Source organism: Neltuma alba, unplaced genomic scaffold (assembly GCF_004799145.2).
Source record: "Neltuma alba isolate B1F8T4 unplaced genomic scaffold, ASM479914v2 tig00004331_pilon, whole genome shotgun sequence".
Lineage (NCBI taxonomy): Eukaryota > Viridiplantae > Streptophyta > Magnoliopsida > Fabales > Fabaceae > Neltuma > Neltuma alba.
The window spans coordinates 85,981-99,250 of NW_021633659.1; the positions used below are offsets into that span (position 1 = coordinate 85,981).

The 13,270-nt window shown below is 33.9% G+C and overlaps 1 protein-coding gene and 1 pseudogene across 1 annotated transcript; both read right to left on the minus strand.

Moving 5' to 3' along the window:
* Positions 1–914: 914 nt before the first annotated feature.
* Positions 915–10,426, minus strand: LOC114744315 (uncharacterized; annotated as a pseudogene).
* On the minus strand, positions 4,001–6,344 carry LOC114744310 (60S ribosomal protein L18a). The gene is made up of 4 exons (XM_028932481.1): positions 6,284–6,344; positions 6,014–6,129; positions 5,243–5,306; positions 4,001–4,641 (listed from the first exon to the last, which is right to left on the minus strand). Exons 1-4 carry the CDS (start codon positions 6,296–6,298, stop codon positions 4,300–4,302), a joined length of 537 nt encoding a protein of 178 aa, XP_028788314.1. The 5' UTR covers positions 6,299–6,344; the 3' UTR covers positions 4,001–4,299.
* Positions 10,427–13,270: the final 2,844 nt, after the last annotated feature.

Sequence of the window (13,270 nt, forward strand, 5' to 3'; positions counted from 1 at the left end):
TGAAAAAATATAAACAATACTCAATTGTTCATTACAAGGAACAAAAAACTGGACTGAACACTAAATTGGTTAGAATAGTGATTCAAGGGTCAGTGGATCCAATCGGGATCAACCCAGAATCAAACCGATCATATTTAAGTAATATAATTTGATTGAAAATAACAAAATATAACAATACTAATAATCACTAATAACAAAATACAAGGAAATACAATAATAATTTGATTGTAACAACAATAAAGGATAATAATATTGAGAATTTTGATCTTTATGATTCCTAAATAACTAAAATTAATAGTTATTGATGCCAAAATTACCATTAAAATCCATTTAAATCTATAATAACTGAAATATTAGGAGCTGAGTGAGAAAAAATATGACAAATAGCAAAATAATCATTCTGACAAGTTTATTACCTGTTTTTACCGGTTCACACCGGTTTGATCGATTAAATCTGGTTCGAACTGGTTCCCGATTTAATCTATGAACCATATCGGATCACTGACCAATTCACCAGTTTTCCAGTTAAACCGGCTGGTCCGATCCTTTTTTTTTTTTTACTCTGGTTCACTACCAAATCATCTTAACACCTCGTAATTAAATTATCTTCGTCGACAAAACATTAAATTATTCATTTTGTTCTTCCAAGTTCATGCAAACAAATTTTAAATACTCTTAACACATTGAAAATAACAATTAACACATGTTGCAACAAAAAATGAAAAGAAAGACCATAAAAATGAAAAGTGGGCATGTTCACGGTGTCTTTCCAATCCCAAGAATAAATAGTGATGCGCATATTTCTCATTTCTTTTCCAAAACAGATTTTTCTTTTTTCTTTTTTCTTTTTTGCACACGAAACATTGCATTACTTATTCAGACTAGAAGTAGGGAATTCCCAATAAGTAGAGAGAAAAAGTGCAAAATTGAGAAAAAGCTTGTGATATATCCCTTCTCCATTCCATCCTACCAAAACTGCCATAAAGGTCATCAGATATTTCCTTCCAATAAGAAGACACCGTTACCAGGATAACATCATCAACAATACTTGAAACTTAGCAGACCCACTTGGCGAGAGCTTCTGAGGAAATTCAGTTCTTCAACAAAAAGGAAAACATCATGTGAATAATGTAATGCAGAAAAAAGTAAGCCAAAATTTGTCACTAAATTCAAAACCGCCCTCGAATAAATCGATGCGGATCAGCAAAATATCACATCAACTCTCCGAAACTAAATGCTCAAAACTTGAATGCTAGCAGTTGCAGGTATGATGTTTGGCGCTATACGATTAACTTCTCTAGCTCTTCCAAAGTACACTAATAAATCAACCGACTTTTCAGCAAAATGCAAGGAATGTGATTTATCTGAATCACATGAACAAGTTGGGCCTTGATGCCTTGTAAGTCGTCTTCAGCTTCCTACTTGGCGGCCTGACCTTCTTGAACACCAATGGGAACTTGATTTTAGAATTGTGAAACTGCTTGGTGCTCTCTCTTTTGCACATCTTTGCAGGGATGGTGGCTGTCTTGATGATCTGGATGCATGGAAACCTCACCCGGTGACGTGATGCCATTTCGGTGTACATTTGTTCAACAGCACCATTGAGGGTGGTATCTCGGTATTCCTTGTACATGTTGTGATAACCAGTTCGGCTCTGATATCGCAGCCAAATTCCATAGTTATCGATCTTGGTAGGGTTTTTCTCATAAATCTGCAATCATCATATATTAAAAGCAAGTTATCTCATCTGAGAAGATGATAAATGAATCCGAAATGCAACTGAAGTTCAGAGATTGGAAACAATCCAACCGCACGCTAAAAAAAAAGTACGAAGCTTCTAAGGTAGGCCAAGTCAATAAATGAACAGGCAGGCTAAACCAATCATGAAGAGACATGCAAGCATGTCAAGGGTAGGTCCTGGCCTCCTGCTCAAAAAAGCGACTAAGTGTTTCTCTATGATTGGTTTGGTCTTTCACATTTCTTGCAAATCGACTCTAATTAAAAATCTCCAGAATGTGTGATTTACAATATGTGTGCTCCCAAATTCATGATAGATGAGTTTCAAGAGATTAGCAGATAAAGACTATTGGTGACAAAAAATAAAAAATAAACATAGCCATTCGGCCATTGTCCTGAATCCTAGCTTCAAATTTGTCAACCTTCCATGTCAATAGTGTATATTTTCCCTTAGCTGTTTAGATCATTCAATTTCTCACCACAAGAAAGCATGAAAGTATTGCTTTATACGTTGAAGTGAACCATAGATATATTTAAACTGGATCCATGCTTGAAACCCCTCTCTCCAAAGTCCTATAACTTTATATCTCTTCGCATGATTTTCTCCCACAGGCATATTTCAGTGTTAAGCATCTCACCAATTTTAAAAACCAATGCTCAATGTAACTCAGTATACTAGTAGATTACTCGAATGAGTCATGTGATGTCAAAAGGAATGCTGTAAAAGCCTAGAAGGATATTTCAGACCTCGTTAATGGCTAGCACTTGCCCATTGCTTTTCTTCACCTTCTTCAGCTTTCTCAGGAAATACCTGAAAAATCAAAAACAAAAGAAAAACACATGATGTTAGTTTTAAAGACATCAAATAAAGCAACTTTCTTATTTCATCCAAAAGAGCGATGCGGTAATACCGGGTCAAGAGAGTTGTAGGGAAGCAATATCAGACACTATTTAAATCAAAATATTATTCTCGAAATTTAAATTTATACACAGGTTTCGGGCCTCAAAATTCTTACAGGACGCAGTATCAATAATTTTCTAAATTATTCACATATATACCATATACGTAAATTTGCTAAATTCCAGCTTTGGTACTGAAAAGTATGAATGATCTGAGCTATGTCCTGAAACTATATAATGTACAATTGAAAACTCTATTTTGATTATTCTGTGGTCAAGCTATTCCTATCTCAACCAAACAAAGAACTAAAATGAACAAAAGGAAGAGAGATTGAGGTCTGAGCTGTACAGTATGTTTGGTTCAGGATAAACCACCAATCACTTAATATCTATTATGAAACAAAATGAAAATGTAGCGAATTTCTGAAACGAGAACTGTTTTTTAATTCCTGCATTTTCTCATCGTCCAAGCAGAGGGCAGTACAGTGAGAGGATCATAACGCACCAGAACTTGGATTTGGCACGGACCTCATTGGTGGCCCAAAGCTTCATACGGTAGATCTTTGGGTGCTCATCTGCCTCTGTGGGAAGGGCTCTTCCCACCACCTGGTACTGGTGAAACTGTTTCCACACAATCAAACAATCATTGGAACCAATTCAAAACTTCACCGAACAAGATACAAATAGAATTGAAAACGACGAACTCATTCCTCGGAAACCAGAAAAAGAAAGTTCAGGAAAGCATAAAATGCCAGGGACCAAGTTGTACATTACCCTGAACGAAACCATTTGGCGCGATGAATGCCGGGGGAAGAAGCGCAACCCAGCTGCGGTGGAAGCCAAGAGATAAAACCCTAGGGAGATGTTAGGTTGGGCCATCTAAAACCACGGCCCAATAAGAAGGCCCATGAGAAGTAGGTTTAAAGGTACAGTTCTTGGAAATATTTATCATTTAGTATATTTTTACCCAAAAAAAATGAGATTAAAAAAATTATCTAAGTTCTTTGTTGAATTTTTTCACTGAAATATTATATGACGACAATATAAAAGGAAATATAAAAAATTTCGGATAACCATCTTCCATGATATTGAACAAAATTTTGATTTTAATATTTAAATTTACATTTTTGTTTTCGATACTTCAGAAAACACAAAACACCATAAAAGCAAACAAAACTAAATGGCAGCAATAAGCTTCCAGAGAGTCGCTCTGCAGCATAATGCCTCTCAATGCCTTGGTCCCATGCCTTCTTTAAACCCATTAAGCATCCCCAACTTTATGTATAATTATCATTTTATCATTCGAAAATTTGAAGGAACACATGGACTCATTAGGTCCAGTCAAACTGTTACGGGGGGCATGTTTAAGACATTTTTGCCACTAAAGTAATGGTTAAATAGAATTTGCACAAACAAATCTCATATCATAATAAATCATAAATCGCCTTTCCAATAAAATTTAACAATTAATTATGAGTAAGTTGATGCGGATCGGCAAAATATCAAAACAACTCTCCTAAACGAAATGCTCAAAACTTGAGAGCTTGCAGTTGCATGTGGTGATGTTTGGTGCTATACGATTAGCTTTTCTAGCTCTTGCAAGTTCACTAATAAATCAAACAACTTCTCAGCGATAAGCAAAGGGAATGTGACTTGTCCAAATCACATGAACAAGTTGGGCCTTGATGCCTTGTAAGTTGTCTTCAGCTTCCTACTTGGCGGCCTGACCTTCTTGAACACCAATGGGAACTTGATTTTAGAATTATGAAACTGCTTGGTGCTCTCTCGTTTGCACATCTTTGCAGGAATGGTGGCTGTCTTGATGATCTGGATGCATGGAAACCTCACCCTGTGACGTGATGCCATTTCAGTGTACATTTGCTCAACCGCACCATTGAGGGTGGTGTCTCGGTATTCCTTGTACATGTTGTGATAACCAGTTCTACTTTGATATCGCAGCCAGATTCCATAGTTATCAATCTTGGTAGGATTTTTCTCATAAATCTGCAATCATCATGTGTTAAAAGCAAATTATCTCATTTGAGAAGATGATAGATGAACCTGAAATACGCCTGAAGCTAAGAAGTTGGAAACAATCCCACCACCCCACCACACCCTTAAAAAAGTATGAAGATTCTAAGGTAGGCCAAGGCTATAAATGAATAAGCAGGCTAAACCAATCATGAAGCGACATGCTCGGGTCCTAAGTGTTTCTTTACCGTTGGCTTGATCTTCATATATGTTGCAAATTGACTCTAATTAAAAATCTCCAGCATTTGTTATCCTCTATATGCATTTACTCAAATTCATGATGCATAGGTTCCAAGAGGTTAGCCCATAAGGCTATTGGACGACAAAAAATAAAAGATATACGTAAGCCAGTGTCCTGAACCCTGGCTCAAATTCGTCAAACTTCAATGCCTACAGACCACATTTTCCTATAGCTGTTAGATCATTCAATTTCTCCCAAAAGCATATTCCACTGTTAAGCATCTTTCCAATTTAAAAACCAATGTTCAATGTAACTCACTGTACTAGTAGAATAACAGAATGGGCCTTGTATCGTCTAAAGGAATGTTGTAAAACCTAGAAGGATATTTCAGACCTCATTAATGGCTAGCACTTGCCCATTGCTTTTCTTCACCTTCTTCAGCTTTCTCAGGAAATACCTGCAAAATCAAAAACGAAAAGAAAAACGCCTGATGTTATTTTTAAAGACATCAAATACATACAACTATTCAACTCAATGAAATATATATATATATATATATATATATATATAATACAAGCAACTTTCTTATTCCATTCAAAAGATGGATGGGATAATACAGGGTCAAGAGAGTTGTCGGGGAGCGAAACCAGATACTGTTTAAGTCATTTATTTTAAATGATGGAACCTATTCGATTAATTTAGTATCAACAAATCAGCTGAAAGTCAAAACAGTATTCTCGAAATTTTAATTTATACACAAATTTCGGGCCTCAAAATTCTTACAGGATGCAGTATCTATGACTTTCTGAATTATTCACATATATACCATATAAGTAAATTTACTAAATTCCAACTTTGGTAATGAAAAATATGAATGATCTGAGCTATGTTCTGAAACGACATAATGTACGATTGGATACTCTATTTTCATTATTCTAGCGTCAAGCTATTCCTTTAGTAAGCAAACAAAGGACTAAAACGAACAAAAAGAAGACAGATTGAGGTCTGAGCTATACAGTACGTTTAATTCACGATAAAACACAAATCATCTTTCATGAACCAAAGAGTGACTTTAGCGAAGGTTTAAAACAGGAACTGCTTTTAATTCCTGCATTTTCTCATCATCCAAGTAGAAGGCAATACAGGGAGAGGATCATAACGCACCAGAACTTGGATTTGGCACGGACCTCATTGGTGGCCCAAAGCTTCATGCGATAGATCTTGGGGTGCTCATCTGTCTCTGTAGGAAGGGCCCTTCCCACCACCTGGTACTGGTGAAACTGTTTCCACACAATCAAACAATCATTGGAACCAATTCAAAACTTCACAGAACAAAATACAAATAGGAATTGAAAATGACGAACTCATTCCTCCGAAACAATCAAAGGGAAATTCAGAAATGCATAAAACGCCATGGAACATGTCGTGCATTACCCTGAACGAAACCATTTGGGACGATGGATGGCTGGACGCAAGGGGAAGAAGCACAATCGCATTGCACTAGAAGACAACTGATAAAACCCTACCGAGCTGTTTGATTGGGCCATCTAAAACCACAGCCCAGTAAAAAGGCCCATGAAAAATATTCTTTGAAAAGGTGCAGTTGTTAAAATATTTATCATTTATTGTATGTTTATTAAAAATCTGAGATAAAAATTAAAAAAATTATCTCAGTTCTTTGTGGAAATTTCCAGAGGAATTATATATAAAAATATTAAAGTAAATGTTGGCAAAAAAAAAATAAAATATGAAAAAATTGTGACAAATATTTGTACCAGATCTTGAACAAAATTTTTAATTTAATAATTAAATTAACTTTATATTAGTCATATCGCTTCATGAAATATTAAATGTGGCACATCTTTTGAGAAATATTTTCATATTTAATATTTGATAATGTTTCAAATAAAATTACCCAAAATACGAAGATACTATGCTTTGAGGGGGGAACACATTTTGTAATTAAAGTAATGACTAAATAGGATTTATGCAAACAGATTTTGTATCTTAATATAGTTTGAGAAAATTATAAATAAAGACTCTTAATATATAAAAATTATAATTTAGGATTTTTAATTTAAAAAATAGCAAATAAAGACCTGGTTTCATATTATAAATATGAAATATTGGTAAAATATCTGAAATACCCCTCAGTCAAATGACAAGTTGACTATGAAAAATGACAAGTTCACTTTAACAAATGACAATTTCAATAAATCAAATCACAACTTAGTTGAGGGTATGCCAAATGACAAGTTGACTATAAGAAATGACAAATTTACTTTAACGAATGACAACTTCAATAGAGTAAATCATAATTTGCTGAGGAGTATTACAGACATTTCACTAAGATTTCATATTTGCAATATGGGACCGGATCTTTATTTGCTATTTTCCAAATTGAGAGTTCCAAATCGCAATTTCACATATTAGGGGTCTTTATTTGCAATGTTCCCATATAATTTCATGATATCGTATTTCCAATAAAATTTTAAATTTACCAGTTTGGTACAAAAACATAAATTACACAAATAAATGTTAAATTGAACTTATTTAACTAGAAGTTAAGAGAGATTACATAAGATCATAAGAAAACTCGTTCATAATTATTACCAATCAAATTAATAAAAATATTATAGGAGTAATTTTAACAACAATATTATAAGGCATACATTTTTCCAAGGCATAATAATATTTTGCAAGTGCTCAATAAATTAAATATAAATAAACGTGAGGAAGCAGGCGATTATTAAATTCTATTCCTTTTCTTTCCATTTGAATGATTTTGTAAACATAACTAATCATATCTTTTTAATGAAACAGAACTTAATTAATCATGACTTATTTCAGCGCAAAAAAAAATTAATCGAGACTTGTTAATTGTAATTGACTTTGATTATTTCAAGACAAACATTAATACTCCTTCATATTAACTAATTTGAGTAAATTAATTAATATGATATGTTTTTTCTAAAGCATCATAATTATCTTTTTTAATTTCTTCTCTCTCTCCCCTAATTTCTTCTCCCTCTTTCCTACTAAATTATTATTAAGAGAATATCAATAGAGTTATTTTGAGAAAAATTAATAAACATATGAAATAGATATCACATATAAGACTAATATCAACTCTCAAATTAAGTCACTTATTTATATACGGAAGAATGATCTACGAAATTTCATTAAATTGTTGCAGGAATGTGAATCTTTATTCTCTCCTGCTACTCAATTTGAACAATATCTTTATACTTATATCGTTATTTTTCATTTTGACTAATGAGTGACTCTCTTATCACGGAGAAACCAATTGATTAATGTCATAATCTGTACCATTTCTTTAACTACCTATAAAACTATTATTCTCCTCAAAATTCAAATACTATTCACAAGTCAGAGTGACATTAGGCTTCATCTTTCCTTTTTTTCTTCTAGTCTCATTTATTTTTACACTACTACGCCGACCTAGTCATGATATTACACTTCAAAATATAGCAAAATTCTGCACTTTCTGATTGACAATGAAATCAAGTATTTATGATCTTGTTTCTATAATTACCTGAAGCTTACTTCTACAATCACCTAGTAAAGAAACAAACAATACATTGCCTTGTCTTTCATAGCATTTATCTATAACTTTCTATCAGGAAAAAAAAAATCTAAAAATCCACACCCCTTAAATTAGAGTTCAGACGACCAATGACAGAAGCTGAACTTTTGGTAAAAATAAAATAAAATGAGAGAAGTGGGACCACCTATCACCTCTATCTCGATAGATGGGTCCCACATCTGTCTCCTTCTATCTCTTCTTTTCATCTCAGGTGACATCAACCAATCATGTTCACTTAAAATCTTCAGTGTTTACTAAACATCAGCACAATTCACTGGTGCAAATCCGAGTCTGGAATTCTTGAGATCATAGAGGATGTGAAAGTTCTGCTGCTGATAGTTCCCAATTATGGAAAGAGCTGAATGAGGAGTGCCCAGAATTGCCAAACAAACAACAGCACTTGGTTCAATCTCAAAGAAGTAATTTTCCACAGGGAAATCCCAAACAGCTCCATCTGCAAACATGATCCCAAAATCAGGCAGCTCAACAGCTTCAAACCCAGAAACATTATAGCAAGGCTTTAAAGGAAAACGGCCTTCTTCAATCATCTTGTAGCCCCTGATCTTCTTCATGAAAGCCTCCTTGATAATCTGATAAGCAGGCTCTGCAAAATAAGTTAGAGTAGTGCCAGAATCAATGATGGTTCCTCCACCACTACCACCACCTTCTTCTGCAGATACAAGCCAAGTTTCCTTTGGTATCTTCAGTACTTCACCACCAACCATGACAGCTTTTATCTGCACATAGTAAAATGTATCAACTGGGTTTTCTTTCCCACCCACAAATGAGGTGAAATTCAAGTTTGGGTTGCTGAGAAGTTTCTTGTCTTCCCCAAATATCAGTTTGCTGCTACTGTTGCTGTTTCTATCCACAAGGCAATAGGAAAATGAATGACCATAAAGAGATTGAAGCTGAGAAGCAAATGACAATGGCCCTCTTCCTAGTCCCAGCAACCCAGCAGCTCCTTGGAACAGACCTCTATTCCAATGTCCACACCAAACATTACATTCTCCACACGCTTCAACTCAGACTTCCCTTCAGATGTGGTGAGATTAACTGTGAAAGTCTCAAGAGCAAAATCCCCGGTTGTATTGGAGCTATCCCCATACCAGTAGAAATAAGGACAGCTCTGCTTCTCAGCCTTGCAAGCCTGAGGTGGATCTGGGGATGACACTAACTGGCACCTTTTGTCATGGCAGCTTATGTTCTTGAAGGAGCTTGAATCCTTAGGATCATAGTAAGGTCCACTTTGCTCAAAGCAAACATAACAAGGAACGCATTGGATCCAGTTAAGATCACTGCCTGTATCAAGTATCAAAGAGAAATGTTTTGGAGGTGTACCAACAAACACATCCATGAAGTACTCTCCAGAGCCAAGACTGACCCCTGATTCCAATGTTGCCACAAGCCGGCCGGGATACCCATTTATGAAATACTCCGGCACAGCTGCCTGTGCCGGCGCCGGAGTAACAGCCTGCTTTGATTTGAGCTGTGTTTCCTGCAGCCTTGAAACAGTGTTTTGGTTCTTCTTCTCCTTGACCCTTCTATGAAGGGTCTGGATTCTGGTCAAGTCCCGAATAGTGAAATCAATCACAGGTTTTTTTGGCTCGACATCTTCACTCACCGTCACAGGTCGACGTTTCAGATCGAGCTTTAGCAATTGTTTCTGTGGTGTTGCTACATAATCATCACCAGTATCTTCATCTGATGTGGTTATTCCTGAATGCCCAAATTTCTCAGACTTTGAGAAGCTACAGTCAGTATACGCAGAAGAAGACGCCGTATTGAGGCCTGGATGATCAGGCATTTTGATGGCAGCGAGAGAAGAACCATTTTTCTTGAGACAGTTCTGATTGTCGTTGCTGGAAACAGCCTCCACTGCGCTGGAATATATTACGAGCAGAACCAGAACAAGAGAAAACTTCAAAGCCATAGCGACGGTAACTTCTTCCTTGGACCCAGAGAAAATCCTAACATTGAACGCCTTGCAAATTTCAGTAAGAAATCTAAGGAAGAAAAAGGAAACTCTAAGAATTCTGAACTGTGGAAAGAGCAAGAGGGGTCTGAATTCCTTGTATACAGAAATTTCCCAGAAACAAACACCCAAATGAAAACAAAATGGGGAATAAATAAAGTCAATCACGAATTGTCCCGAAGCCCAGGAAGCAAAATCTATCCAATACCGAAAGTTAAAGTTGACTGAAGAAAAATGGAGATAAGGATGTAAATCAACTAAAATGGGAACTCTGAAGGCCAAAATGTGTGTTTGGAGGGTAAGAAAATTCTGATGCAGAGACGTTAAATTTGGGTGAGAACGAAGTCCAAACGAAAAAACGCGTTTTCATTAATTAAATAAGTCTTCACATACTGTCAGTTACAGAACAATATTAAGTTTCGGAACAAAAAAATAAATTTCTGTGATCCCGGTGACATAAATGCTAGAGAGATCATGTTCATACCTGGTCTGCTTCTCAGAGGGGAATTTCCGAAGCTTGCAGCTTGGTGGGGGTTGAAAGAAACTGTACCAAACTTTCCAAGTTGGTGACTCGTTTATGCTTTGTTCAGTGTGATGATGAAAGGCTTAAGAGGAAATAGCCTGCAACTTCAAAAAAAGTCAAAATTGAATTCTTGGGGATTTCCAGTTGGAGGTGGAGAAGAAGAGGATGTCTGTGCTCAGTGGTCAGAGTTTTTGAATGTGTCTTACTCGTGTGGGGACAAAAGAAAGAGTGAGGGAGAGAGAATGAAGATTTTGTGAGTTGAACAAAGGAAAAAGACCTGAGAGAGAATTGGGGTATTGATGGTTACGCGCTGAAAAATGGCAATAGCATTAAAGGACGCAAAGCCTTGTGATTCATGAAGCCATCCCCCCCTCGTAAAGGCATTTTTTTTCCACGAGTTTTTTTTTTTGGGAGAAAATTACGAAAAATATATCCTATTGAAAATTTTTTTTTATATATAAAACATATTAATATTCTGATTTAGATATTTTCACCAATAAAATCTTTAACGGAAACTTTTTTTCCAATTTTCTCTAATGTTTAAATATTTTATAAATAATCGTCCAATATATATATCAAATCATATTATTATCCATAAATAATAAAAGTAGAGATCAATTTTTAGACGCCTTGTTTGCGACGAGGATATAGTGAGAATGCCATGGGGTGTAAGTATAAATTCCAAGTCAAGCTCTTGTAATGGAATAAAAAAAATGTAAATTATGCCAGTGGCATAAAATATAATTCATAAATTATACCTTTTTTTAAAAAAAATTCAAGTATGGTAATCATTTGTTACTATTATAGTATATTTAAATTTTAAATTCTGTTACAAAAATTACTTGACCATGGTGATTAATGACTACATGTAAATTCATTTTGAAAAAACTTTATAAATAAGTAAAAGATTTTGCCATATGATAATATTTGAATTTAGACACAATCAAGTGGAGTATTCAATTAAAGATTGAGAGGAGAAAAAAAATTAAAAAAATAGTGAGATTCACATCTTAATATTGAATATTGACAGAATATAATTGTCATTCGAACAAATATATTATACTTAATAATTAATTAAAATTGACTTTATGGGCTTTATATATTGAGTTTTTTTTTCACCCAACGATTAGATAGAATTCTTTTTTGTCCAATTTCTTGAACAATCTATAAAGGACTAAACTGAAACTATTTAGAATGTGAATTATAAAAACAAAAAAAAGGGTATGAATTGACCTGTAAAAAACCGAAAGATGATGTAATAAGATTTGACTTTGAGGCTTAAGTTTTATATAAAAGAATTAGTTTGACCTAAAATTTAATTCTAAATATAAAACTTTAATATATTTTATTTTTTATATTTATTTATTTTTTAAGTAATCATTGTACTAGTTGTATATACTAAAGATTCAATCAAATGATAATTGTAGTTAGTACACATAATTAATAAGGATATTTTAAGAAAGACAGCACATATTTATTATAAATAATAGCTTAACAAATTTTATTAATCTAACAGATTAGATAATTAGCTCTTATATTAAAAATCAGTAACAGTATTAGGGTAATAATATCCTTGAATTCTTTCGGGAGATTTATTAATGAGTCAAACCTCATAAAAAACAATAAATGTAATTGTTTTATCAGTACTGCTTTCTTGATTCCAGCCATAATCTCAACAACTTCATGATCATTTGACAGCTTCAAAAACTAACGTCAGTGATAATCTGAGCCTGTGAGGCACGAAATAATATTAAATATTAAATCTGAAGAAATTGCTGACAATAAAGACAGTGCAATTTCTCTGGACACCTTTTTTTATTATTTTTTTAAGAAAAATGGATGGATAAAGAGGTGGTTAGACTTATAAAATAAAAAATTAAATTAATAATCAGAAATAATTTTTATTTTTGATGAAAAATATGCATTGTTAATTAATAATATTGAATATATTATAAATATTATAGCATATAGAAGTATTTGTATCACTGTAATCGCAATCAAAGGAAATTTGCATAGAGTTTACCTTATGATAAACTTATTTAATACTTGCCCCTAGATATATTACCCCTCAAATTCTAAATATAACACTCTTTTTGCACTGTAAAATGAGTTTTATATTTAATACCATATGAGTATATAGGGGTATTTTCATGTACTTTATGTTTTTCATATAATATTTTTCTCACATTATTCTTATTAATTTATCAGTTTTTCTTACTCTGTTTACGACATTTTATGCCTCATTAAAAGAGCAGCAGTTTAGAGAAAGTGAAATACAATTTTACATAATAATAACAATATATACATATATAAAAT

What these genes read in the sequence shown, in the direction of transcription:
- LOC114744310 (XM_028932481.1), bottom strand. An exon ending in CGTGCCAAATCCAAGTTCTG is followed by an intron (nt 5,307 to 6,013) that starts GTGCGTTATGAT and finishes TTGATTTTGCAG; the next exon opens with GTATTTCCTGAGAAAGCTGA. An exon ending in AAGTGCTAGCCATTAATGAG is followed by an intron (nt 4,642 to 5,242) that starts GTCTGAAATATC and finishes TGATGATTGCAG; the next exon opens with ATTTATGAGAAAAATCCTAC.